This window comes from Zonotrichia albicollis, chromosome 2, assembly GCF_047830755.1.
Source record: "Zonotrichia albicollis isolate bZonAlb1 chromosome 2, bZonAlb1.hap1, whole genome shotgun sequence".
Lineage (NCBI taxonomy): Eukaryota > Metazoa > Chordata > Aves > Passeriformes > Passerellidae > Zonotrichia > Zonotrichia albicollis.
In genome coordinates this window covers 40,605,056-40,631,385 of record NC_133820.1, presented here as the reverse complement: position 1 = coordinate 40,631,385, position 26,330 = coordinate 40,605,056, and the positions used below count along the sequence as shown (strand labels likewise).

The window sequence follows — 26,330 nt, the reverse complement described above, 5'->3', positions numbered from 1 at the left end:
GACTCCCAAATTAGTTAGGCCTTTCTAGGTGGGCATACATGACCCAGGCCCAGCTATCCCTTCATGTGCTCCAGCAGCCAGATTTGTGTCTCCCATTTGGCCAACTTCGTACCAAAACTCTCCCACTTGGCACTTCTGGGCCAGGCAACTACAGCCAAGGTGCTCGATGGGGGAAGGTGTGGGGCTGCCCGAGCTCCTGGGAGACGCCAGCCAGTGAGAGCCATCACCCCAGGAGAGCTGGCACATCCCTGTCCCCAGCAGAGCCAGCTGCTACGCCCAGCCCTGTGACCACACACAGAGGAGCAAACAAAGCTGCTGCGCATGGCTTCGGGTGACAGGGCTTTCCCACTGACAGTCAGGGCTGTGTTACAGCAGCCTGGAATTAGCAAAGCAGGGATATTGCATTGAACCTGCCTTTTGTGGGGTTTGAGATCTGGGATGGCACCCTGTTACCACCAAAACAGGCACAGACTCGCCCCCCTCCCCCTTCACAAGACTTGCTCACACCTTGGCTCCAGCTCTCACCTGTCTGCACAGGGAGCTCACCCAGGAGAAAACCCACCCCAGCCAGTGAACCCAGCATGGCCCCATAGAGACAAAGCCCCCAGTTTCCCTTCACTGGATTATTTTTTCTGTGGTTTGCTCACACACAGGAACACAGGTTCAGGGAATCAAATTTTAGTCTTGGCACAAGGCGCAGAACCAAGCGGGGGTGGGAGTCACGGTGTCAATTTACATTTACATCAGCTACATGTCATGGAGAAGCAGTGTGACACTGACACCCGTCTGACTCGGCTCCAAGCCAGCCCCGAGGAGGCATCCTTTGAAGAATCTGAGTTAGTTTTTTTCCTGGGCATCTCACAGGAGTCACTTTCACTGATTTGGATTTTTTTTTTCCAACCAGACATCACCACCACCCGAGAACAGCTTGTGCAGCATCCATCCTGTGAGAACTCACACATGTGGGCATTGACTCTGTTACCTCCACCTGTCAGGCAAGTCCCCACATCACTTTCCATTCTGTCCAGGATCACAAGACACACAGTATTGACACAAATAAGGACTTTTTCTTCAGTCTCTGCACCCTCCTCTGACACTACCTGAAAATCACCTTTTGGAGAGTCTAGAGGAAAATCAACCACGCAAGGAACACTTTAAATAAGATTTATCATTCATTTCTGTTTTATGGACTCTCATCCCAATAGAGATACTACCTTTGAGAAGGGAACCTTTGAGAGGATATTCCACCCCAAAATGGGACAAAGGCTCTTAATGTCACAGCTTATTTTGGAACCTCCAGAACTGGTGTACAAGGCAAAGAGGTGCCACCCACAGGAGCGCAGGTTTATATAGATATGTCCATAGATCTATATTTTTATTGTTTTATATATATTTATAATATATTTATATATTTTTTAAAAGAATCCCTTCAAAAACTACCCTCCCACCTAGCAAAACAAAGATTAAACAATCAAAGACTGTGTCCTGGAGCAAAGTATCCCAGGGGGTCACATGGAGCCAGAACGACTGCTGTGCACCAGCACCCTCTTTCCAAGCTTTTGTGATGCCCTGGCGGTGTCAAGGTGACTGTCACACCTTGTGGCTCCTGAAATTGGCCTGTCAAAAGACAGGGAGAGAGAAAGAGAGAAACACGTGGCCGTGGCGACGGGGGCTTGGGCGGTTGGGAAAACAGCAAGGCGTACAACCTGAAGCTCAGAGTGTGAAATGCTGCGATGAAAAGGAGGGAGACGCTGCCTGCAAGGTCAGTAAAGGAGAAAGAAAAGAGAACAAACATGCAGGAGAGTTAGCTGGCAAGATGGGTCTTGGAGAAGAGCTCAGAAGCATCACACTTGGGACCCCTGCTACCCCTCCATCCCCCAAATCTCTTCCTCTCACCCTCCCAGTTGTGAAGGGAGATCCAGCTAGTTTGATTTAGACCAAATCTTCGTGCTGCCCCGGAGCCTGCGGACACAGGGGAAAAAAACGAAAAATTACAGTTCAAAGTGGTTCATATCTCACTCCCTTCCTTGGTGCACAGAGGAAAGTGCACTGGTGTTCCCCCACACACTGCTCACCCCTTGGCCTTGGAGGTTTTCTTGCTCGCCTGGCGCTGGTTGGTGCCAGGGGCCGGCTCCCGGAGCTCCGTGAGGTGCTGCTCTGGGTCCTGGGACGTGGCTGCTGCAGCGGCTGCTGTTGTCACTTTAATGGTCTTCTTCAGGTTTGCCACCTGCAACAGCAGCAAAGCAAGAGCCAATGGGTTTCCCAAAGCTGGAGATTTTTTGGCTATGGATTTTTTCAGTTGCCCTCTGAATTTTTTTAAAATTTCTTTCTAAAGGCAGCCCTGGAGCTAAGAGCTGCAAGCTGCCATCAAGCAAAAGAGCCAACATCTGTCCAGGCCCCTGCACTGCAGAGGAGTATTAAGCTGATTTAGGACTCCTCTTCAGGCACAAGTCCCTGGGGGTCTGGCCTGGGGAGAAGGCAATGCCTCACTCCAGCAAGACTGCAACAACCACAGCATAGTGGCTCTAGCTGTTTAAAGGCAGGGCCTTTGGCTGCTCCCTGCTGCAGGCACTCACCTCGCTCTCGATCTGCTGCTTCAGGGCCAGCTGCTGCTCCTTGTGCTGGTTGGCCCTGCTGACCTGCTCCTCGATGCCCGAAAGCACAACCTCGCAGCCCTGGCACCTGGAGAGGAGACACACCACTGAACAGGCCAGGGAATTGGCACAGCACAGAGACAAACGTGACAGACAGCAGATTTCAACTCCAAAATAACTGGGAAGTGACAGCTATGCCAGGCAGGGAAGATACAGGGGCAGGCGTCTGATGTAATAACGCAGGGAATTACATTATTATCTGGGAGGGGGACACGTAACAAAGCCATGCTGGGTTAAGAACTACAGATAAACACTCATGAAGCCTCCTGCCAGCTGCCAGCACTGTGCCAAGGCTGCTGCATCCCCATCACCCCTCAGACAGGGGAATTACTTTTGGAAAATTACTTTCCATTGGAGTATGGGAATGGGGATCGAGTAGGTCACCTCCCAACACCACCCACCCTCAGCAACACACAAAGGATCCAGGGAAGCCAGCGGCTACTCCTGCAATCTTTTTGGGATGTTAGTACTGGGGGCTTCCTCCTCACCACTCCTGCAATGTGCGGGTGATGGTGCTAAGCTCCTCCCTCCGGATGTCCCTCCCAATGCTGTAATCCACCTCCAGGCGCTGGTTCCGTTGATCCAAGCTCCCTCGCAGCACATCTGCATACACAGCCTCAATCACCAGGTCCTCCAGCTGCCGCACGTTCTTCAGCTGCAACTGCTCCAGCAGCACCGAGTAGGGGATGCACTGTGGAAACACGATGGTAACTAGCACCAGACAATCCCAGTGGGAGGAGAGCTCAGGAAAAACAGGGCCACTACCTTGATCTTGGCAGCCAGAGTAACGACTGACAGGTGCCTCAGTTTGTTCTTCTGGGCCTCTGTCAAGGGAGGGAGGTTTGCTGCTTCAGCTGTCATCAGGGGAAAGAATGGGATATTAGAATTTATGCCTCGTTCCCCAGTTCTGCACAGAAGCACCTGTACCACACCCGTCTCTTAAGCCGTCTGCACACCAATCCCCAAAGTGGTGCATCGTCTTGCCAAGCCATCCCCATCAATTCTCAGCTCAAAAGACCTTTTCTGGGCAGCCTTTCTTCCTGCCACCCTCAACTCAGCATTTCTAGCTGTCCCATGGTTATTTATGCGAGTCTGCACATCCCAATGGATATCCAAGTGTCTCCCCGGCCCCTCAGAAACGCCTCTGTCAGGATGCTCTTTGGCAGGTGGCAAATGGCAGCGTCAATCTCTGCCAGGCACCCGCCACTCTGGGGCCCAGAGCACAACCGGCGTGTGTCGGGCCGGGGGCTCAGCCCTGGCTGCACGGTGGGGCCCCTGCGCCCCGGGTCCCCGCGCGTTTCCCACCCCGCCGATCCGCACCCCGGGCCGGGGGGCTCGGGCCCGGCCTCACCCAGGTAATCCGCGTAAGTGCCGTAGGCGAAGATGGTGAGGAGGCGGAACACGGGGGAGAACTCGCTGTCGGCCAGCTGCGGGGACACAGGGTCAGGCGGCGCCGCCGGGCCGCGGGCAGGGCCAGGCCGGGCCGGGCCGGGCAGGGCCCGGCGGGGCCGCGGGGCGGGCGGCTCTCACCTCGCGGACGGCGGGCATGTCCAGCAGCTCCCCGAACACGTAGATGCCCGGGGCCTCCAGCACCTGGTGGATCAGGCTGGCGAGCGCGGCGCCGCGGGCCGCTTTGGCCAGCAGCAGGAACTGCTCCTGGCTCTGCCCCGTCACTTTGCCCTCGGCCGCCATGGCGGGGCCCGGCCGCTCGCTCGCCCCCCGCAGCCCCGGCCCGGCCGCTCCCGGCCGGCCCCGCGCACCCGCCCCACACCGCCGGAGGACGGCGGCCGCTTCCGCGTGTGACGCGCACCCGCCGCCCATTGGCGGAGCCGGCGACTTGTCCCGCCCCCGCCGCTTCCCCATTGGCCGGGCCGGGCGCCGCGCGGCGGCGTAGTCCCGCCGCCAGGGCGCCCCCCGCTGGCGGGGCTGAGCGCTGCGGGCCGCGCAGCGCCTCGTCCGTCCCGCGGCCGCTTCGTCTCTCGGCCGCATCCCCGGGCCATTCCCGGCTATCCCCGGTCAGCCCGGGCCATTCCCGGCCACTCCCAGCCGCCCTTGTCACCCTGCCATGGCAGCGTTCATGTCCCCGGGCCAGCACAGGCTGCGGTCTGCCTGCGGCGCAGCCTCCGCCGCCACCCCCTGGTCCCCAGCCTTTTGGCCCTGCTGGTCCCAGGCACCAGCCAGCCCTCAGCTCCTTTCTGCACTGTTCTCATGCCCTGCCCTGCTCACCAGCAGCTGTTGTGTGCTCACTGCTCTCTTATTTTTCACGACCCATCCATCCTCTGTCGAAACTCCCCAAGCTGCTCAGCCACAGTGAGATGTGTCCCAGCAAGGCAATCAATGCCAGATGAACATCCACGTATTTATGGGTCTTGCCAGTCTGGTGAATATCTGCTCTTCATCCCTACACCTGGAAATGTTCGAGGCCAGGATTGATGGCGCTCTGAGCAGCGTGGTCTAATAGCACAGCTCCCTGCCTCCAGCAGGGGTGTTGGAACAAGATGATTTTTAAGGTCCCTTCCAACCCAAACCATTCTGTGATTCTATGATTAATGTTGAAATAGCTGGTGAGAAAACAGATGCACTACTATATGGCATGGTGTTTTTCACATCTCAATGATCTATTCTATAAGCACCACGCCAGAATTAAAAGAGGTGCATGAAATACCTTGTGTGTGCCCACACATTGCTCTCGTTTTTGCTTTCACACCATTAAGATCTCACTATTTTGGGGATATGTAAATGTAAAAAATCTTATGTTGCAAAGCACTGTACTTATGTATTTAAGCCGTGCATTTCTTAAATCCCTGCATGCCTCCCCTCCTCTACTGCATTAATTTTTACAAAAAAAATGACTTTACTATCTGCTGAATCATTAACCATCGCACTTGTCAAGAAATGCATCCCTGATGCAGGCAGGGTATGGCCATAAAAGGATAGTTTAAACGCTCCACAAGGATAGAAATGTTTCTAGTGCACCTTAAGTACCTCTTGGTGGGTGTATGAGTTACAGCAATGCGGTCATTGCTGAGGGCACGCTTCCCTGTGCCAGGTGAGAGAGAACAGAAACTGGGGGTCATCTGGGGAAAAAAACACCCACACCTTCAGAGCTCTTCTCATCTTGTATAAATCACACAGTGGGCAGAGGTGAGTGGTGAGGGGACTGGGAGGAGAGCAGGCAGTGTGCATTTCAATAAGCAGTATTAAGCTGTTTGGCCAAGAGTTTCCAGTGCATCGCCAATTTCCTCATGGCTGGCTCCTTCAGAAACCCACAGATTTTCCATGAAATAAAAAGAGGCAACAAATTGATGGGAATCTGATACAGTCTGTGCAGGCAGCATGGTTTTAGGATGTTAAAATCATAGAGCCATCAGGGCAAGTTTGCACTCCAGCACATGATTGCCAGCAAGAGATTTGGGCTTCAGCTGGATCAGTTTAGCACATATTAAAGGCAGTTGACTTGTGCTTTGCCAGACTTCTGTAAGTGCAACATCTTGAAATAAGTGTAACATCTTGAAGTCTTCATCTGGGTAAAGTCTACGTTTGTTAAGGTTGTACTTGCCAGTATCAACAACTCTCATCTCCTGCTTTGACTCTACTTCTTGTCACACAGCTGCTGTGGCTGAGTCACGGAGAAGGCTCCTTTGGGGCACAGTTCTGCTCCAAACACAATTTCAGAGCTAGGAAACATAACCCCTGGCTGCCTTGGGGAGCTGGATCGTTGTCTCCCAAGCTCATTTGTACAGCTCAGGGTCACTCTCTTCAGTCCCTAAGCTCCTTTAGTGTTTGGTCTCCTCACTGAGGCCACTGACAGAAGGAGGGAACAGTGAGGACAGCCATGGTCAGTGTGAAAAACTGAACTTGTAACATTAATGATCGTGCCACGAAGATTAGGTGGACATCCCTTAAAAGGAATTCCAGGCACAAGGAGGAAAACAGGTCTGAGTGCTGGGCCAGAGAAGCAAAGATGTGCCCTGCGAGGGGAGAGCACCCAAAACCCCTCAGTCCTGCTGTTGTAGGGCACATTTTCATTTATGTGAACCATTCTCATTTATCTGACCATTTTAGCTTTGAGATGTCACGGTCTCCTTTGCCTCAAAAATCTGAAGCTGAGCAAAGAAACTTCTCTGATCATCTTCCACTGGTAACTGAGCATCTCCCAGGAAAGGGCCTCATGCCCAGTGGCTCTGGGCATTGTTGGAAGCTACTCTGGATCCTCAATGAACAAAGCAGAAAGGAGCATTTCCTAGGCTCCAGTCAGGTAAAATGGGACCAAGGCACATTTTACCCACCAGGCATTTCTTCAGGAAGATCATGATGACCCAGGGAAGCAGGAAAGTCTATCTGTATTCTCAGAGCCAGCAATCTTTGGCTTCTCCATGCAGCAGGATGAAGGGAGAGGCAGGCAGGTAATGTTGGCTGATAGCTGTGAAGGCAGGTTGCAGGGCAATATTGACAAGGGCACCATCTCCTCTCTGCTTTTCCCTCCCTGTTTCTGTATTTAGGCCTGATTCACCGTAGCCTCACACCTGCTGCCTTCACTTACACCAGTGCAGGGTGCATTCAAATCAGCTTCAAACGTAACCCTGCTGATTTGTAGTGTTTTATTACTCTCTTCCCCACCCCCTTGCCGGCTCCTTCCATCTCAGTTTTATCTCTCTATCGATCTGTTTCTCTCACACTCTCTGACATGCTTGCTGCCTTTCATTATTAGTTAGATAAAGCCTGGCAGCCCGAGCATCCTAGCTTACATGATGCTCTCTGTCTCCTCCTCCACTTTGTCCCCAATTCCTATGGTCTGTGTGCTGGGTCCCCATGGTTTTGTCTGCTCCTTTTTTATCCTGCATCAAGGGCAAAGACCAAAAGGTCCTTTCAGTGACTCACATCCCGCGCTCCCCAAATGAGGAGGTCATCGTCTTCACGAGTGCAAAAGTCATGGGTAACATCTCCACAACTTAGCAAAACTTTGGCCTCATCCCTAGATTGGAGTGCTGGGTGTTGAAATTAAATCCCAGCCTCCTAGAGGCAGTAACTTCTGTGCTTTTGCTTTCCTCACAAAGCAAACACCTATCTTTATGGTCACAGGGAAACTGTGAAATGTGATTTTCATGTAACCAAAAGAGCCGAAAGTAGGAGGCGAAGAGTGCAGATGAAAGCAAGTCTGTACGACATTTCATAATTTTAAGATAAATCTTGTGACATGGAGACGTTCTGTGTTGTTATTTCGGAATGTTTGGGATTTCTGATCCTAGCTGTAACCACCCCCTAGCATCATCCCTCTCTTCTGATCTCGCTCTGATCTCTACAGAAAGAAACCTCCATTCTCTTTGTGCTACAGATCCACTTTCTTTCCTCTCTGCTCCCTGTCCCACTTTAAAGCTGTAGAGCTGTACGTGCTCATTCTGGGTTCTTCCTTTCTTCACCACCACAGAATCCAAATAACTTGTCAAAACGCTGAAGACATTTTTTTTCACCAGTCCGTCTCCAAACATAGCAGAGTCACATCTCATGAGACGATTTTTCACAACTGTGTGTAACACGGACTCTGAGACAAAAACACTGTAAGGACAAGGGAGGCTGGCATGACTCGCTTGGATACCAACATGATACAGAAGGCTTTTAACCTTTAGTTTGTACTGGGCTAATGCACACAGGGCTTACACTTAAAATCAGCCCAGTATCAGCTGCTTGAGGGTAGCTGCATGATAATTCTTCCTCTGATCTGCTCTCACAGCCCTCAGGATTCTGCAGACCAGGAACTGTCTTCCAGACAGGCCTCCGGTTGTGATTCAAAGACTCCAGAAGAGAGAGGATCCTGCACTTCACTAGGTAGTTTGTTTCTGTGATTAATCACTCTCCAGTGACTGGCTCTTGTTATTCTCTGCCAGAATATTTGGTAGACTTTTCTCCAGGAAAGGAGTGATACTGCAAGCAAGTCATGTCTCGTTCTGCTTTTTGATATATTAAACAGGTTGACCTCTTTAAATTACTGAGATCTCCAGCCTTCAGATCACCTTTGATTCAAAGTTATTTTTAAAATATGGAGCATAAAGCACTGAACAGTTTTCCAGGATGAAAACTGTCTTACTCATACACAGAGAGAGGTTTAATCGTTCCTTGCTGCCATCCTCACTTCTGTCCTTACAGAGACAGGAATCACTTCAGACTCATTCCTGCAGCCTGAACCACTGATCCTGTGTTCAGCTTTCTGCCTGTTACAATCCCCACATATTTTTCAGAGCACCTCTTTTCAGGACTGGAAGTTATTCCCTGTAGACGTGGGCATTTTTTTTTCCTGTTTGTGGCTGTACAATTTGCTCTCAACAGTCCTTAAAGAAGTTTTATGAGAATGGCCACCTTACTGAAAGGGGCAGGTCACTCTGTCCTGGTCCTATCCTCATTATTTTTACCACTCTAACAATATTTGTGCCCTCAGTAAATTGTGTCAGAATGAACTATATCTGCTCACCAAGCACTGAATAAAATGGTGAGTCATACCTGACCCGGGACTCATTCCTGGGCATCCACATGAGAAACACTGCCACTCAATGGTGGGCTTCCAGGGATGACCTCCTTTGTGTTTACAGGGCGTTAAATGGAGTTAACCAGCTCACTTAACCTCCTGCTCTGTTAATGTTGCATAACGCTTTTTTTTCTTATCAGCATGCTTTGGGAAATTAACACTTCCAGAAGCCTGGATAGATCTGAGCCATCACCTTTCCCAAACAAACCTGTAGTCACATCAAAGACTGACACGAACAAAACAAGTTTATGCAGCAAGATTAGTTTCCTCCAAACCAGGCTGATTGGCATTAACTGGAGAATCTCATATCAGCTCTTTGTTGCTTTGCCGAGAATTTTTCAGGTCTTCTGTTTGCTCTTCACAAATATTCACAGGGCACAGTTCTCTTCCAGTCTTCTGGGATGCCTCTGATATTCCAAAGCTTATTAACCCCTTGTTTGGTGAGCAGTAGGGCAGAGGAAACTGGGTTCCCTGTGGACTTTTTTCCTGCTTGTTCTGTACTTTCCACTACCATACCTTGAGCTCTGGGGTCTCTTGATGGCACCCCTCCCACGGCTTGCCACATCTGTGAGGGGCAATTTCTTCTACAGTCTACATCACTGGCCTCCCCCACCACTCTCTAACATTACGTAGCTTTTTTACATAGCTCAGAGCTCTTTGTTACATCTCTAAAATGACACAGCTTTCCCAACATTTTCTGCTTAATTCTTTTGGCCTGCTGGACGGGCTGGTCTGACCTGTGGGGCTTTGCCCAGCAGCATGGCTACAGGCTCTGTTCCAGCACAGGCATTGGAAGCATCTCCTTCCTCTGTCAGGCTGCTGGTTTTCATACAATTTGTTGGAGCTTATTTACCTTCTAGAATCCGGTCATTTTGTCAAATCCATGGCAACTAACAGACAGACAGACAGACAGGATTCTGCAGGTAGCAAGGCAACAACACGGGTCTCTCTTCCCTTAAGAAACAACAGTAAAGCCAGCAGCAGTGGCCTGCCTGGGCTCAGGACTCCTGGGTGTAAATGATCTGTACATGATCACTGCCAGACAGAAATAACTGCCAGTAACACCTGATTCCATCTCTCCCCTCAAATTTCCATGTAATTTTACATTAGCTTTCCTTTGAAAAGGAAACCAAATGAGCCATTCCATTTATATCACGTAAGAATGAGGTACAAGTGACATCAGCCCTTGAGCTCTCTGTTCCCATCATCTTGACAGCGTTCCTGACTCCCCCCACCACATCTACCAAGGTTTCCTTGGTCCCTAAAAAAATCCTGCTCTTTGTCCTCTCTTATATTTCTGACTCCTTTTGCTGCCTTCTGTAGTTTTACTCTTCAGGGGGATTTTCAGTGTTTGCGTCATTTGGATTTTCACCCTTTAGCTGACCTTTCCCTGGTTGAAATTTCTCTTCTGTTTTGTGCTTCCCAATTATACTAAACACATTCGTCAGGATTTGAAAAGGTCAGAGAGAGCCTGTGTGCCTGATGTAGCCCCTTCCAGAGCTTTCTACCTTCTGCTCCTTCCAGGTGAGGAAGGAGGGAGAAGCACAGAGAGCGAGACAAGCTGAGCGCTGACTTGTGCTGCTCCACCATGTCTGCACAGGGGGTTTCTCGGGATGAGACAGTGAGGGATCACTGAGCAAGGTTTGTGCAGATGATTTGTACAAGTCCTGGGAGAGCTGGAATGAGAAGGCTGGAGTGTGACGGGAGCCTGGATAATCTCTGACAGGAAGCCCCATGTACATGAAAGGGACAGAAGGCAGGCGTTTGGCGTGTGCAGCCTGGTGACACACAGGGCTGTGGCATCTGACACAAACCTCGGCTGTGACACCGCTGCCCTCCTCCCACACCACAACCTCCTGGTGACAACAAGCCTTAACACAGCCCCATCCCCGTGCTGGTCCTCCAAACACACACTGGCATCACACCCAAACATGTGAAACACCTGTTGACTTTCCTGAACATGCTCACAAATTCACACACAAGACTCAAATATCCTGGCATGGGGAAGCTCGGAGCAGCCTGGTTCATTGGCACAGGAGCTCTCAGGAAGCCTAGTAAAGAACAGACTCAAACCCTTCAGATATGTGTCCAAACTTGGCACAACCTGTTCTGGCCATCCTGCCGTGCTCAGGCTTGGTACTTTGTGTCCATTTGTCACCTGCTTCCATCCCTCATGCAGTGGCAGGTTGCTTCACAGCTCAGTGCTGTCTCTATTATTTCTTTCTCGTATTTTTTTTCTCCCAGGGTCACTCACAGTTTTTCCTCATCGCTTTATGATGAAAAGTTTGATTGTTTTTGAGGATCTGAGGAAATTACTGTCTTGCTTCCTCATATTTCAGGCCCTGGAGTGGAAACTGTCTCTCTGTCATTGACTTTCTTCTCTCGCCCGTTGGTTGCTCAGCTGCTCCCTTCTGATTTGGTCTGTGCTTTCTGTTTGGTTCTTGATGGTGGAGGGAGATGTTCCCTGTGAAACGCTCGGCCCCTCAAAGGCACATCAGCTCCTTTCTTTAATTTTGCTGTCACATCCCTACCATTTCCAGACGCATCCCATCGATCCCTGGCAGAAACGCGCTTGGGGACGCGCTCAAAAGAGCCGGGTGATCCCTCAGCGGGTAAAACACACTTTAGAAGGATCCCCCTCCTCCCCCCCGCTTCCCCAGCGCTCCTACCTCACCCATGTGTCCCAGGGTCTCTGCCCGTGAGGCTCGACTGAGCCCCGCCGTCTGCCCCGCCGGGGGTGCGCCTCGCCGGGGCCGCCCGTCCGTCAGTCCGTCCGCCGCCCCCCGCCCGGCACCGCGGCGGCCACGGGGCCCCGAGCCCGGGGATGATGGATGCGGGGACGGGGGACGGGGGGCGGGACCGAGGGGCGGCATGTCCCCGCGGGCATTGCTGCGGGGCGGAAAGGCGAGGGGCGGCGGGGACGAGCCCCGGGGGGCGGCCCGGGGGAGGGGGATCCCGGGGGGCCTCCGCCCCCAAGGACGGACCGGTCCGGGGGTGGCATTCGCCGGAGCGAGCTGGAGCGACGGGTCCCTTGGAGACACCTCTCTCCATGGCAACCTAATCGCTTCCTGTGAAGATCCCGAAATAACCGACGAGCCGGGGGAGCGGAGCCGAGCGGAGCCGAGCCGGGCCGGGCCAGGCCGGGCCGGGCGGGCAGCGGCGGGAGGTGGCGGGGGGCAGGTCCGGCGGGCCGGGAGCGGGGCTGCGGGAGCGCGGCGGGCGGGCAGGGAGCGGGAGGAGCCGTGGCCGCCGGGGCAGGGGGCTCCGGGCCGGCGGGACGCGCTGCCCCCGCCCGGCCGTGCCCTGCCCCGCCGCCCCGGCGCCCCCCGCGGGCCGCAGCGGGGCCACGGTGCCGGGCGCGCCCGTGCCAGCAGCCATGGGGTTAACGGGAGGCAGCGAGCGAGAGACACAGAGACGGAGAGAGAGAGAAAGAGGGGCTGGACCAGTCCTCGGCAGCTGTTTATTTCAAGGCATCTCTCGCTCCCTCTCCCTCAGCCAAGGCTCAGCCTCAGCAAACCTTCCTCCTCCTCCTCTTCCTCCTCCTCCTCTCCTTCCTTCGTCCTGGCCATGAGAAGCACGGGCAGCAGCAGCTGTGCTCCCCCAGCCCTGTGCTCCGCCGCCCCGGCTGCGCCCCGCTCGTCTCCCCGCAAGGTAAGTTCATCCTCTCGGCCCGGGCTTGGGGGACAGTGTGAGGACGGGGCTGCAGGGCCGGGGGGAGGGGGGCTGCATGCCCGTCTCCAAGTCATCTCTCCCCGTCTCCTTCCCTGTGTCCTTTCTCCCCCTTTTTCTTTCCCCTTTCCCGATCTAGGTGCTCTGTCTCCCTCCAGCCGGCTGTCTCCTTCCTCCCCCCCTCCTTTTCCTCCTCTTTTAGTCGGGGGCAGGGGATGCCTGAGGCGCCGGGAGGGAGGGGGCACAGCCGAGGGATCGCTGTCTCTTACCCTCCAGCTCCGGGCTCCATCACAGACCTGTTGTGCTGGAGCACTGGAGCCTGCGCTGAGGAAGGCGACTTCAGCCAAATTGGCGCAGCTGGAGAAAGGAAACAGAGGGGTCAATCCCACCTCCTGCCTGGCCAAGGGTGCACCATGCAAGAGAGAGCAATTCAGATGTGGAGACTCAGCACTTGGAGCACTTGGATGCCCGGGAACAGTAGGAAACTGGGAGGCAGAAGATTGTCAGACTCATGACATGTATTGCAGGCAGGCACTAGATGGCAGGGGACCGGCATCCTAGAGTGCTGCTTGGAATGGGGCCACACTCACAGTTCCCAAATGCAGGGAGACTTGAGCTCGGAGGACTATTGATGGGCTTCACACGCCCATTCCCTCGCTATGAAAACATCCAAATGCAGCATCACCCTTCCAACCCTGCCTTCTGCCCCAGCCTAGGATCGCCATTCCCAGCCCGTAAGAGCTCACCCAGGCAGCCTGGCACGGGAATTCCTATCAGCAAGTCACTGAGCGCTGCAGGACCTGCACTGACTCAGGGCGAGCAGTGTCAGCCCCTCTGGGATCCTGCTGGATCCTCCTGGGTGCTGCCACCAGCCCTCTCAGCCTCAGACATCAGCCTGATGGGAGCCACTGCATTCCAGCTGCCAGCCCCCAAATTCAGCCAGCTCTGGGAGGTGCTGCCCCCAGCCCCACGCATAGCAGCAACTCTTTCCCTGGATGGGCTTGGCATCTCCACCCCAGCATTCGAATTCACAGTCCCAGCTGCCAAAACTCCTTCGAGTGCAGCAGAATTTTCCCCCTGGGTCATCTGCTCTGGGATTCCTCCCTTTCCCTGTCCCCACCCAGCCAAATCCAGCAGGGCATATCCATAACCCCTTTCCAGCAACACCGGGGTTCCTGCTTCCTGCTGCCAGACCAGCAATGACTGCATCTCTGCCTCTCGGACCATGAACTCCGGGGTGTTCATGGCCCCTGAGGAAAATACAGGTGTGGTGTGCCCAGGGCATCACGCAGTGTGGGGGGGTCTCACTGCCAGTGCCTGAACTCGCTCTGCTCGGCGCTTGGAGAGAGCTGCTAGGTTCCGTGGTCCCAGATCACAGACTCCTATCAGTAGCTGTCACCACAGCCCTTAGTGCTGGCTGAGAGATTAAAAAATGACAGCCAAGCGAGCATTCCTTCTCTGTAAGGAGGGCTGGGTCCTCCTCAGGTTTGTTTTGATTTTTTCATCACTATTTCGAGTGGAATCGTTGCAGTGGGGGAGCTGGGCGAAGCAAGGATTTGCATGAAGCTCTCGGTGCTGCGGGGTTGCTAATGGTGAGCGTTATTCAGCCAGCAGTAAGTTTCATAATCTTGGCCCAGCTCTTGTGAATGTTCCATTTTTCAGGGTCATGAGCCTCTTTACCCTTCTTCCATCCCTTCCCCCTCTCCCCAAACTGGTTGGCAATTTCATTGTTCCAGTGGAATATATCCGTCATGTGAGGTCATCGCTGCATAAGGAGAGGTGATTGATTGCTTAGGTCGCTGGGGCCTGTCCCATGCTGGGCTTTGAATGCTGGTTTGGAGACCTTGAACCGGACTCTGTGCTCGAAGGCGAGGGGATGTGGGGTGTGCAGGGGCACGGTGATGCATTCCCGGCAGCTCGAGTCGCCGAGCAAACAGACTGCTGCATTCTGAACTAGCTGGAGCACTCTGAGAGCAGACAGCTTCGTTCCTAGAGGCACAGTATCACAGCAGTCAAGCTCTAGATGTTACAAAAATACAGATAGATCATCATCTGCCAGCTGAGCCAGACAGAATCGGGTGCAACTCTTTTCCCATCCCCGGATGGAAAGAGCCTCTGCCCGCTCCTCACTAACGCAGCTTGTGTGCGCTTGGCTTCATCCAACTGCTCTCCAGTCAGAGCTGATCTCGGCCAGGCCTCGAGAAAGCTGTGAGATTCTCAGATTTTAAGGCCAGAGGGACCATTTTGATCATCGAGACTGACCTACAGCAGAGCACAGGCCAGAGAATTTCACCAATTTAATTTCCTGCGCCAAGCCCATAACTTCTGATTGAACTGTAGCATCTCTTTTAGGAATAGAGCCAGGCAAAGGCTGCAGGCAGTAGGGAACACACCACCTGCCTAGGTGAATTGTGCTGGTGTGTGACCCTCTTTATTAATAGTATTGTTCCTCATTTGAATTTGTCAAACTTCAGCATTTTGTAACAGAAGGTTACAGATTGCACTTGATGCGAGGGAGCTACAGCACACGGCTGGCCCCTTGGTTCTTTTATTCCTGTGATGCCTTTTTTATTTGGATAGGATTTATCTATGGCATATGAGAATCCTGAACATGGAGAAAGAGTAAGCGAATCCTAGGGCTTTCCTGAGGCACAGCAGTATCTGAACTCCAGAGCCCAGGGTGTCACATTCAGGGTTTATTCAGAGCTCCCTGCTCTGAGCAGGAGTGCAGCAGGCTCTGCTCCTAGCCATTAGGTAGGATGTAAATTCCCAGTCCCCCTTAGTGAACTGCTGCATATGCTTTGGGGCATGGCTCCTGAGATCTGCTCTCTCATGTCCCAGCAGCGGCTGGTCCATGCTGCAGGAGACCTACAAAGAGGGAGGAAGCACAGATGGGTGTGGGGAACAGCAGCAGGATTCATGCTTCCATCCTGCAAATGCATGAGAGCAGCTCCTAGCAGATTAGCCCCAGTCTGGAGTCAGTCTGGAGTGATGGTGGGGTCCATATGCAGCAGCAAAGAACAGTGTAATTCTTACTCACTGCTTTCAAGCACCAGGATTCACAAACTGAGCTCAATGAAGTGCCCCGGGGAAATAGCTTTGTCATTCACACTCTGTCATCTGTGCATCACAGGACCAGAACGCTGAGATGAGGGCTCTGTACCTAGAGTGAAAGTATACAGGTTTCCTGTTCAGACTCTGGGAGTAGCCCTGTCCAGTTTTGTTGACATTAGACCTGGGAAACACATATGAAAGCAAGGGCCTTGCCATGAGGTACTGGTGCAGAAATTCAATCTCTCTGCTCTGGCACACAAAGGCTTACCTAGAATCGTATAAGGTGGGATTTATACTCCCAGGTAGTGAGAGCATTGGCATCCCCTCCTCTGCTCTGAAGGCCTACCAGTTTATTCAGGATCCACACAGGGAGCTGCACGCAGAGCTGAAGGAAGGGCATGTGTTACTCTGGCCCTCCAACACAGCAGGGTTAGTGCCCAGGACACAATCCTGCTGCCGTGGCTGACCACAGAGTGCCCCAGACATGCTTCGTCTGCCTTTTAGTCAATAATCCACAGGGACATCCATGCTCCATTTCAAACATAAACGCTCCAAGCATGCTGGAATCAGCCTGCACTGCCTGGTATTTTCACCTGAAACATTCCTTTGCTGCCACACCCTCCATACCATGGGAGACACCTCTGTCCTGCTCCGAGCTCCTCCACAATCAGTCCAGGGTGTGCCAGTGCAGGACACAGTCTTTGGCCACGATCTCATTAACAAACCAGAATGTGTGGACAGAGACCAACCAACTATGCATCATCCCTGCACTCATCTGGAGCCACCTCTGGGGTGGGGACATCGGGAATCACCAGCTCATCACTCTAGGCAGCAGAACCCATGCACAGCAGTGTCTCCAGTCTGAGGCTTGCACCTCTGGACTGCCCCCTCCTTGCACATGGGGCGGTCAGTGCTGGGGCTCACCCCTCCTCAGTTCATTCTGTAGCCATCCAGGATCTGGCTCTGTTGGATATCTTATTCCCAAGTTTTCAACCCTGGAATTCAACACACCATAGACTGGGTGTCATTGCTGGAGCTCACAATCTCAGCTTAGAAGAACAAGATGTCTCCATTATGAGATCTCCCAACGATGTCTCCATTATGAGATCTCCCAGCAGGGAGAGATCAAGTAACCCCAGCATTCCTACCCCCAGGCACATTTCTGAGGGCAGAGCCATCTGTTAGGAGGAGTGCTAGAGCTTACACATGCACCACTACTGTGCCACACTTCCCTGTGGGACTGGCACCACGGTCTGCCTGCTCCTGGAGAAGGTTCTCCCTGCTGGCATGGCACTGTCCAGCCCCACATCTCCTGCTTCCCGATGCAAAACAGCCCCCTGCCCCCCGAAGACTTGAGCTGTGCCACAAGCAGAGCAGGCTCTTCATCCCAGGGAACTGCTGTCCCGTGGTGAGTGCCAGGCATGGCCCCAGGCACTCCCTGCCATCTTCAAACCTCTCCTGCAACTCGTGTGCCCTCCAGCCTGGGGATTCACACAAGGAGGTCCTCCATGCTTGGAATTCCTTCCCTTTCAAAGTCCAAAATAAATTCTGTCATGGATTTCTGTTGCCAGACATGATCTTCCACGGCATCGTGATCATAATCCAGATGGCCAAGATCTCGCCAGTATCTGGGTTCAGAAGAAACTTGCTCCATTCTGCTGCCTCTCTGCAGAGCTGCATCTTAATACTGAGTCCCCTCCAAGGCTTAGAGGTTCAGGAGCAAAGAACAAAGAAATGCTGAGAATAGCTGCTCTTTTCTCCTCATCTTCATCTCAGGATCCCTCCAGAGACTGATCTTGCCCCGGAGGGAGGGGCAGGGCACATTAGCCAACAATTCTTTTTTTTTTTCTGTGAACTTTGTTTAAATATTTAACAGAAGGAAACTAAAAATATCCCCGGTTAATGCAGCAGGAGCTAGACAGCTACTTAGTCTTGGGTGCCCTTCCTCCCGGCCCCTCTTCTCAGGTGTACATCACAGCAAGCCCTGGGTTCTTCCCTTAGGAAGAGGAAGCCTCCCACGCAGGAGGGGCTGCAGTTTTTGGTCAGGGCATGGGGTGAGCCGGGCAGATGGCAGTAACCCCTTGGAAGCCGGGAGGTGCAGCACAGCTGGCTCAGGGCTGGAGGGGCAGCGTTGGCCTCTGCATTGACTCCCTCAGCCCAGCATGCCTGTTTCTCCATCCCGGCAGCCACAGGAGGGCATGACCGTGGGCTGTCGGCATTCGTGCTCTCTTTTTCACGATGAAGGAGCAGGCTGAACATCTCGCAGGATTGTTTTTTTTTCGTCCTGTGCGTGCGGTCGCAGGAGGATGCGGGGTCAGGCACACAAGAGCTCACCGGGAAGGGCCGGCACGGCGCTGTGCCCGGCCGAGGGAAGGGGGGCAGCAGCAAGGGCAGCAGTGCCGACACCGGCTGATGCCGGAGGGTGCCGAGCGTCCAGGGCAGAAAGGACCTGACCTCGCTCCGTGCTTGTGCTGCTCAGCCGTGGGAGGCGGGAGACAAAAGAGAGGAATAGGGGAGAAAGGGAGGGATGGGACAGCGCAGAGGACATTAAGACACGGAGTGTGGGAAGGTAATTTCATGTTAGCTAAGAGGAAAGTAAATACTAAATATTTGATAGGCATATTTTTTCTCTTAAATTCTTTAGTGAGGCTGGACTTTTTCTCGCTGATTCACTCTTTCTCAGTCGTCTTGGTTTACCACTCTCATGCTTCCCCTCTCTCTCCCTCGCTCTGGCACACAATGAAGAGGCTCTTTTTTAATAAATGGATTACACACTCCACACTATAAATAAACACAGGAATTAAGATTCCAACTTGTTCCAGCGATAAGCAAACAAAGATGCTGAATCCCCCTCTCGGCCCTAAGACAGGAGAGTCCCCGGGGAAGCTGCGCATGTGCCTGGGCACGTGTGCTCCGGAGATTGCTCCCTGCTTTTGGGAGCATCTGCTAAGGCGTGTGTATCTGGGGGTCCTGGCATGGGGATGGGGACCATGCACCTCTGTGCATGGGAGGCACAGGAGCAGGAGATGGTGCACGTGTGTGTGCATGGACTCCCCTTATCCTGCCAGCCGGGAGCTCACCTGGGGGGGCACACACTGCCTACAAGGCCAGAGCCGTCACCACTGTGTGGGGGGACACTGACAGCCCTCCCTTTTGGTTCGCAGTGAAGAAGATGAGACAAGATCCTGACTGAGCAAAGACACTGTTGCATCTGAGATGGAGCCCAGTGCCTGGTAGGTTCACAGCTTCCCACACTGGCAGGTGAGGCGGGAAGAAAACAGGAGTGTGGGTGGTGGGCTGCTCCCGGCTGCTTGGCCTTTCAAAGGAGGAACGTTTAGATCAGGCTCTCTTCTTCTTCCCCCCGCCACGCAGCAGGATGCCTCCGCTCCTCTCCCGCATCCACTCCCTGCAGCTGTGGCATCTCCTCCTCGTCGTCTTGGCCGTCCCTCCTCCCGGCACATGGTCTCTCCGCTCCCGGGGCCCCGCAGCCCCTCGGCCTCTTTGCACCCGCCGCAGCCCCTCGGCCCCACGGTCCATTTGCATCTGGGAAAGGACCTCACAGCCGGAGCGGGATTCCCGCTCGGATTCCGGCTCGGATTCCCGCTCGGATTCCCGCTCAGCTGTGCCGCGCCAGCGGGCCATGCCCGCACGGGCAGCGGAGCTGCGGCACGTGGTGCGGCTGAGGCGCCAGGCCGCGGGCGCCCGGCCTGCCACGCCCTCGGGCTTCGAGGACGGCATGCCCTCCTCCCAGTACCCCTGGGCCATCGTGTGGGGCCCCACGGTGTCGGATGAGGACGGAGGGGACACAAACTCAGCCAACCCGGGCTTCCCGCCGCTGGGATACACCTTCGTCTCGCCGCACGGGATGGCGACGGCGCAGCCCAACTCCCACTCGCTCCTGCACAACGCGGGCCTCAACCTGCGCGAGACCCCGGCCACGCTGCGGCCCTTCCTGTTCGGGCCCCGCGGGGAAGGTAAATCTGCACTCCGCTGCTTTCACTCCCAGTCCCCTGCAGGAGCAGCTCCTTCTGCAGAACTCATCACGGACCTCCCTTGTCCTGCTGCTCCCTGGGGACCTGAGGGAGCGGCCATCACAAGCCCCACTCCTCTGTCTCGCAGGTGTGGACCCCCAGCTGTACGTCACCATCACCATCTCCATAATCATTGTCCTGGTTGCCACTGGAATCATATTCAAGTTCTGGTGAGTGGGGTTTGGGCCAATGGAGGCTCTCACTGGCCTGGTGTCCACAGGAAGACTGTGTGGGCTTGGGACCCATTTGTCCCAGGGGTGCAGATCTGGTGCTGCAATCCCTTGAAAGGTTTGGCCCTCGGCCATGCTGGGCTCTAATGCTGAGTGTAGAGGGGACCATCCCACAAACCTCTCATCAAGGGCTGAGGCTTGTCTCTTTACCTCACCCCTTGTTCTCTCCAAAGCTGGGACCGAAATCAGAAGCGCCGGCGTCACTCGGGGCAGCAGAGCAGCGGGAGGCAGCAGGAGAGCCAGCAGCCCCTCACAGACCTCTCCCCCACCACCGTCAGCATCCTGGGGCCCTACGGCGACCCCCTGACCCCCACCCCTGAGGCGGAGGAGTCCAGGCAGGGCCAGGAGGGTGCAAAGAAACTGGGTGGCCACGGGAAGAATGCAGCATTCCAGCTCAACCGGTGAGTGGCCAGTGAGCTGGGGCAGGAGGGGTTGGCAGGGGACAGGGCGACAGGCACACTGAGGCAGGGCAAAGGTGACGTTGGCTAGCGGGAGGCGGGGTTGGGGCAGTTAAGGTGCTCATTAATTCCCAATTCCCTCTTTCCCCCAGAATCCCACTGGTGAACCTGTGACGCTCCTGGGAGAGGCTGAGCTGGCTCCCCCATCCTCTGTCACCGCTGGCGAGCGCGGACTTTCCCCGCCTCTGCTGCCCCAGGAAAAAAAGCAACCTCCTTGTGCCACGGCCCACCACCACCACCATCACCTTTATTAACTAACCCCACCGGGATGTGCCTGGAAAAATGGACGAGCTGGGCCTCCTTTGCCTCCTGCTGGGGGAAGGCTGGGGACCCGCCCTGCCCACGCAGGACAGGGTGATGAGAGAGCAGAATGGTGGGAGGGAAGACAGCTGGTGGTGGTGTGAAATCCTGACCTCCCCAGCCCCTCTTCTAGCATACGTGCACAGACACACTTGGATCTCCATGACTCTCTCACCAGTGCATGCCTGACATCGGGGGTAGGCAAGGTGGAAAGGCGTACCCCTGTCCCCGTGGGCCCTCACCCTCCGTGTGTCCCTTCCTGTGTCGTGTGCTTTGCAGTGAATGTCTGGAGTTCAGTGGCTGCAGGATTGCCCGCCAGGTGTCTCGGATGGTGGCGACTTCATCTGTTCCTGAGACCTTGGCCCTCCTGAGAGTCCCAAGGGTGGGTGAAGCTTGGGCAGAAGAGGCTCACAGAGCACCTGGGCCCTCTCAACAACCCATTTCCTTGAAGGAAACATTATCTTCCCCCTAGATGGAAGATAATCACATCTTTCCAGTTTCTCTCTGCCTAACACTCCTTTGGGTTTTTTCTCTTCAGCTTGTATCTTTCTTCCTCTCTCTGTCCGCAGTTTTTCCCCTCAGTTCCCACCCCCATGCCACTTCTCTTGCCAGTTAAAGTTGGAAATGATTCCTTTAGCTTTCCAAATGTTTTGATCTTTGAAAGCCTCCTTGCTGTCCCTCTGCACCCCTTCAGCCTCCTTCAGCAAGATTTTTCTGAATAACACCAGTCTGTGATGATGCTTTCCAGAAAATCTGAGGTGAAGCCCTCTGCTCACCGTGTTTCTTAGCAAGTGTCCTGCGCACAGCTAAAGCGTGGAATGCAGACATTGCTGGGCATGAGGAACTTGAGTTTTGCTGGGCTCAGGAAGAGATTTGCTTTCAGATACCCCTGGCACAGGCAACAAGGCAGCAGCCGGGACTCTGCACCTGGGATGACCGAGAGCAGTTTAGAGCTGATCTTGGGAGCACTGGAAGGGTTGCCATGTACTGCTGCTAGGTCTCTCCTGGAGTGCAAGGTGACTGGAAACCCACAAGGCAGTGCTCACCAAGGACAAGAGAGAGGGGTATCTGGGCTCCCAGATGAAGCTTCATTCAGTCCCCCAGCTGGTTAAAAACTGAAAGCAATGGCACAAGTCACCTGTCCAAATTGTTGCCTGCACATTTCCTTCAGGGCTGTGGTGTTCTGTGGGGCTGGCAGCCACACTGTCACTTACCTGGATGAGCAAGATCCATGCATCTCCACCTCTTCCAGGCATGGACCCCTGGGCGTCACTTTGAGGATGTGCGAAATGGCAAATTTCAGCTTAATGACAATAGTTCCTCTTAGCTTTTATGGACAACTTCAAATCAATCAAAACCCCACACTGACAATCACTGAGGTGAAAAGATGCACATTTAGATAAGGCTGCCCTACAGTGTACAAACACCTTTAGCTGCTGGACTGATGTGGCCAGAGGCAGGAAAATCACCCACAATTTGAAAGCCCTAATGCACTATACAAGGTCTCTGACAAAAGTGATCTTGGAGAGAGGGAAGCAGCCTTTCATCCTTTATCTCTGCATAAAAAGCCTGTTCTTTATAGGACAAAGCACAGGGAATTTCATAAGAGGCCTGGTTCTGCCCGTTTACCCAGCTGAACCATTAGGTGTTCTCGGGTCCCATCTGACTCACTGTGAAGGGCATTTAAATCAGAGTGTAAATTACAATAAGCTTCCCAAAAACAGTAGAGATTTGGAGAAAATGACAGGTCAAATAAAATTACTGGCTTATTAAAAGCACAGAGTGGCTGAAAGATGTAGGTGGAAAAGGACTCTGGAGATCTCTAGTCTAAGCACAGGCTGATTCTGTGCTTACAGCAGGGGATATTAGTGCTTTACCCTAGATCGATCTGTTACTGAGCCTGTTCTTATTCAGGATCCAGGCAAGGCTTGGGTGGACATTTAAGCTGCAGATGGACATGGAAGGACCAGTGGCAGTTCCTGCTCGCTGCCCCATTCATTGCTGTTCCCCCTCTCCCTGGCACGTCCCTGCTGGGGAAGGACATCTGCAGGAGGCTGCGCTGCTGATTGCTGGCAATTTGCAATACCTTCAACTGGTTGAAGTAATTTTCCAGACCAGATTAATTAGATTGTTCTTTGATCAACAGCATTTGTTGAAACAAGGCCAGAATTTAGACTCTTCCACTTCAATGGCTGTCCTTGGACTTTCCACATGCCGCATGGAGAGAAGGTTTGTAAGAAAGTGGCAGGGGACCACAGGAGGCATAGTGAAAACATTTTCCAACACTTGATGTGGGGAAGCCCTGAGCTCTCCTGGGAAAGTTTTTGTAAATTCTGCAAACAAATCAGATTTTGGTGGTTTGGGGTTTTTTTCCTCCCCCTTTTACATGTCTCTGGTTTTGGTAAAAGTAACTCCAGGGAGAGAAACCTTTCATGGATACTGTGGTAAGGGGAAAACTGGTGAAGCTGTGTAGAGAAAACTCTTACAACAACAGAGGCTTGGGTATAATGAACATCTTTTCTAAGAACAATTTTCCTAGCCAAATACATTTTTATGATAGTCATTCAATTTCTCACCCAAAACAGCTTAGATACAGGGAAACAACTTCATTGTTCTGCCCAAGCATTCATTGCTATCCTTTGTCCCTGGAACAAAACACTCAGAACACATGTGGACACATAAGCTTCTTCCAGTTAATAAATAATCTCACTGGATCTGTTTTCCCCATGACTGGAGCCTTATAAACCATCTTCATCTACAGGGACTGGAGCCAGAGCATGCCTGAGGTCTTTACCCTGGCCCAGGGTAATATTTTGTAGGATGTTCACATGGATGGGTTGATAGTACCAAGCCAGGGCAGAGGACAGCACCTTCTTAGTCACAGCCCATCAGGTTTCCCTGTCTTCTACATGAATGGAGGAGAAGGATTGTTTTTTCTTTCCATTAGAAACAGAAAGTTTTTTCTTTCCATTAGAGAGAAAAGCGTGCAGGGAAACCAACTGGAAGTGTTCATAGTCTTGGGCTAATTCTGCCCAACATTTCTATGCTGTTCAAAGGGAACATCCAGGTGGGCCAAGTGAGATGAAGTGACTGTGTCTCTGCTGAGCTCCTGCAGAGCCCTGGGTTTTTTACCACAAGGGTGGTCTCTCTGTGGGCACAGGGGAAAGGAGGGAAGTTCCTGATTTGAAGCAGCAGCTGGAGTCTCCTTCTCTTTACCCAAGAGAGTGGTATGAACACAAGGCCAAATCCTGCTTGGGCTTTCCCATCTGGCTGGTTGCAGTTGGTAGGCAGGGGAGCAGAACTCTGGTATATGTATCCACACCTCTCCTCCAGTCCACATTCCAGGGGCTAACATCCAGCCAAGCATCCCAAAATTCAGAGAGGGCTATCTACCTCTTCCTCAATGGCACCCAAGTGCCCTTGCAAATCTGGTCCCTTCATTTCCCACTCCACTTCCTGATGAAGAGAAATGCTTGGAAAGGAGTTGTTTGTTCATTCCCTACAAGTTCTCAAACAGGACCACCTTGAGACTGTTCTGAATTAAACTGTTTTGTTTTTCACTCTGACAAACCACATCTGTGGCACAGCCTTAGAGCTGAGACCTGCAGCACAAAAGTCCTGGGTCAAACTCCAGCTCCCCAGCTGCATCCCTGCTAATGTCCCACTGTAGTCCTGGCCCTACCCTGGCAGGACCATAGAGAGAGGTCCCCTCCCTTCACCAACTGCTGGCTCTCTACTCCTCTTTTCCTGTTGTTTTCCCTCTCCCACTGTTTTCCCTCTTCCCATTCTTGTCCTGTATCATGGTCTCCCTTCTGGTTCTCTCTCCTTTCCTACTGTTTCACTTTCCCTGCTCCTCTCTTGTTGTCCCTTTGCCACTCGGTCTCGTTCTGTCCCGGTTCCCATCCTCCCCTCCAGCCTCCTCCTGCTCCTCTGCTCAGTCTGGCTCTTCCCCTCCCCTGCCCTTGTGCGCTGTGATATATATTTTTGTAGGATTTCTCTTCTCCTTGTGGTGAAATATTCAAATCTTGTGGGATGTTAGTTTCAACATTTTTAAATAAAACTTTGCAAAATATTGAAAGCAGACTTGAGTCCGTGGAAGGTGCCACACTGGAAAAGCCGGGGCAGGATGAGAGGTGCACCCCGGGCAGATCCCATTGGGATGGGGGCTCACACTGCTGGCATCCCACATTCTCTTCTTGGGAGTAGAGGGGGCAATTTGGCCCCGTGTTCATCTTCCCTCGGTCTCTCTGCCCACTGAAGGGGCCCTTTGGCCAATGTCAGGCATTTCCATGGGAGGTGTGCCTGGTGGAGGAGGAGCCCTCCTTCACTCCCACCGAAGCAGCTGTCCCGCCTGTGGAGCTGCTGCCTCCCAGGCACGGCCTGGGGCTGCGGGTCCCGCTGGGGGCCGGGGTGTCCGGGCGGGGTGACAGCAGCCCAGGGGAAGGGAGGGAGGGACACGCAGCCCTGCAGGCGCACCAGCCTCCCTCACTTTTCCCCGCGGCTGCCTCCGCAATTTCTATTTACAGCCCTGCTGCCTCCCCTCCTGGCCACAGTGCTGCTGCTGCTGCTGCTGCTGCTGGTTTCCAGGGCTGCTCTGTAATTAAGCATCCTTGTCTCCTGCAACTCCTCCACTTCCAGCGGCAGTCGGGGCTGGGGCACACCAGCCTTGATGGCCGCTCCAAGGGTGCTCCCTGGCAATGGCTGGATGCATGCTGGGGATGGGGATGGTTCCCAGCCCCTGCTCACTCTGTGCTGTCTGAGTCCTTTGGGCACTGGAGGTGTCCCTGATCCTCTGCTTCACTATTGGAGAAAGGAGCAGGCTTCGCAGACCAGACCTGGCCTGGGACTCTGGGGTTTCTGTCCATTGGAAGGACCCTTCCTGCTGCAGGGCCAGGCCCTCCACGTGGCACCCTGCACCCTGGATGGGATCTCTGTGGTTGGTGGTGGCCCCAGGGCCATCAGAGAGCAGACATACTCCTGTGGTGGCTGTCCCGGGGTACAGGCACACAAGAGGCTGGACAGCCCCTCTTCTGCCCCTGTGCTGAGTGTGGGAGGGCAGAGACTTTCACCCCTGTTCTTCATGTGTAAGATCCTCTCCAGTCAACAGCTTTGGGGCTGGGCAAGCTGGAGAGACTTGACAGAGGTGGTGATGGGTTCTCATTGTGCTGAAATTGCACTCATGTACTCATCGGTGCACTGAGATGTTTTGCACAAACCTCATCTGCTTCCAGCCAGAGCTTCAGCCCTTCCTGCTGACTTCTCTCTGTCATCAGATGCTTTTCCTCTGGTGCCCTCTCTGCACAGGCTGGGGCTGCAGGCACTCAGCCAAACATACCCTTTTTCACCAGGACGCACTCTCTGACTCACAGGAGAAGCTCCAGAAGCTGCCCCTTATTCTTCTGGCTTCCTGAAAC

At 53.6% G+C, this 26,330-nt stretch overlaps 2 protein-coding genes across 6 annotated transcripts; one reads left to right on the top strand and one right to left on the bottom strand.

Moving 5' to 3' along the window:
• Positions 1 to 1,149: 1,149 nt before the first annotated feature.
• On the bottom strand, positions 1,150 to 12,768 carry COPS7A (COP9 signalosome subunit 7A). Of its 2 annotated transcripts, XM_074534849.1 has the most exons (9): positions 12,670 to 12,768; positions 11,844 to 12,354; positions 4,006 to 4,081; positions 3,420 to 3,508; positions 3,143 to 3,345; positions 2,577 to 2,682; positions 2,076 to 2,227; positions 1,897 to 1,962; positions 1,150 to 1,755 (listed from the first exon to the last, which is right to left on the bottom strand). In XM_074534849.1, exons 1-8 carry the CDS (start codon positions 12,741 to 12,743, stop codon positions 1,923 to 1,925), a joined length of 1,251 nt encoding a protein of 416 aa, XP_074390950.1. In that variant the 5' UTR covers positions 12,744 to 12,768; the 3' UTR covers positions 1,150 to 1,755; positions 1,897 to 1,922. The 2 variants fall into 2 exon arrangements, with proteins under 2 accessions (XP_074390950.1, XP_074390951.1); XM_074534850.1 differs by lacking the exons at positions 11,844 to 12,354; positions 12,670 to 12,768 and adding an exon at positions 4,185 to 4,464.
• PIANP (PILR alpha associated neural protein) lies at positions 12,684 to 24,986 on the top strand. Of its 4 annotated transcripts, none has more exons than XM_074534852.1 (6): positions 12,684 to 12,825; positions 19,062 to 19,130; positions 19,273 to 19,871; positions 20,017 to 20,098; positions 20,332 to 20,559; positions 20,709 to 24,986. In XM_074534852.1, the coding sequence occupies exons 2-6, from the start codon at positions 19,114 to 19,116 to the stop codon at positions 20,728 to 20,730; spliced, it is 948 nt and encodes a 315-aa protein (XP_074390953.1). In that variant the 5' UTR covers positions 12,684 to 12,825; positions 19,062 to 19,113; the 3' UTR covers positions 20,731 to 24,986. The 4 variants fall into 4 exon arrangements, with proteins under 4 accessions (XP_074390953.1, XP_005486109.2, XP_074390955.1 ...); XM_005486052.4 differs by having other exon boundaries at positions 19,270 to 19,871; XM_074534854.1 differs by having other exon boundaries at positions 12,745 to 12,825; positions 19,062 to 19,158.
• The last annotated feature ends 1,344 nt before the right edge of the window (positions 24,987 to 26,330 follow it).

Bases quoted from the DNA above. Each gene is read 5' to 3' on its own strand.
- COPS7A (XM_074534849.1), bottom strand. From the start codon at position 12,743: ATGGCCAGGACGAAGGAAGGAGAGGAGGAGGAGGAAGAGGAGGAGGAG. The intron at 4,082-11,843 runs GTAGGAGCGCTG...GTGTCCCCGCAG, and splicing joins CCCTGGGACACATGGGTGAG to CTGGCCGACAGCGAGTTCTC. The intron at 2,683-3,142 runs GTGAGGAGGAAG...TCTCCTCTCCAG, and splicing joins ACCCGCACATTGCAGGAGTG to GTGCCAGGGCTGCGAGGTTG.
- PIANP (XM_005486052.4), top strand. The intron at 19,872-20,016 runs GTAAATCTGCAC...TCTGTCTCGCAG, and splicing joins GTTCGGGCCCCGCGGGGAAG to GTGTGGACCCCCAGCTGTAC. The intron at 20,099-20,331 runs GTGAGTGGGGTT...TTCTCTCCAAAG, and splicing joins GGAATCATATTCAAGTTCTG to CTGGGACCGAAATCAGAAGC.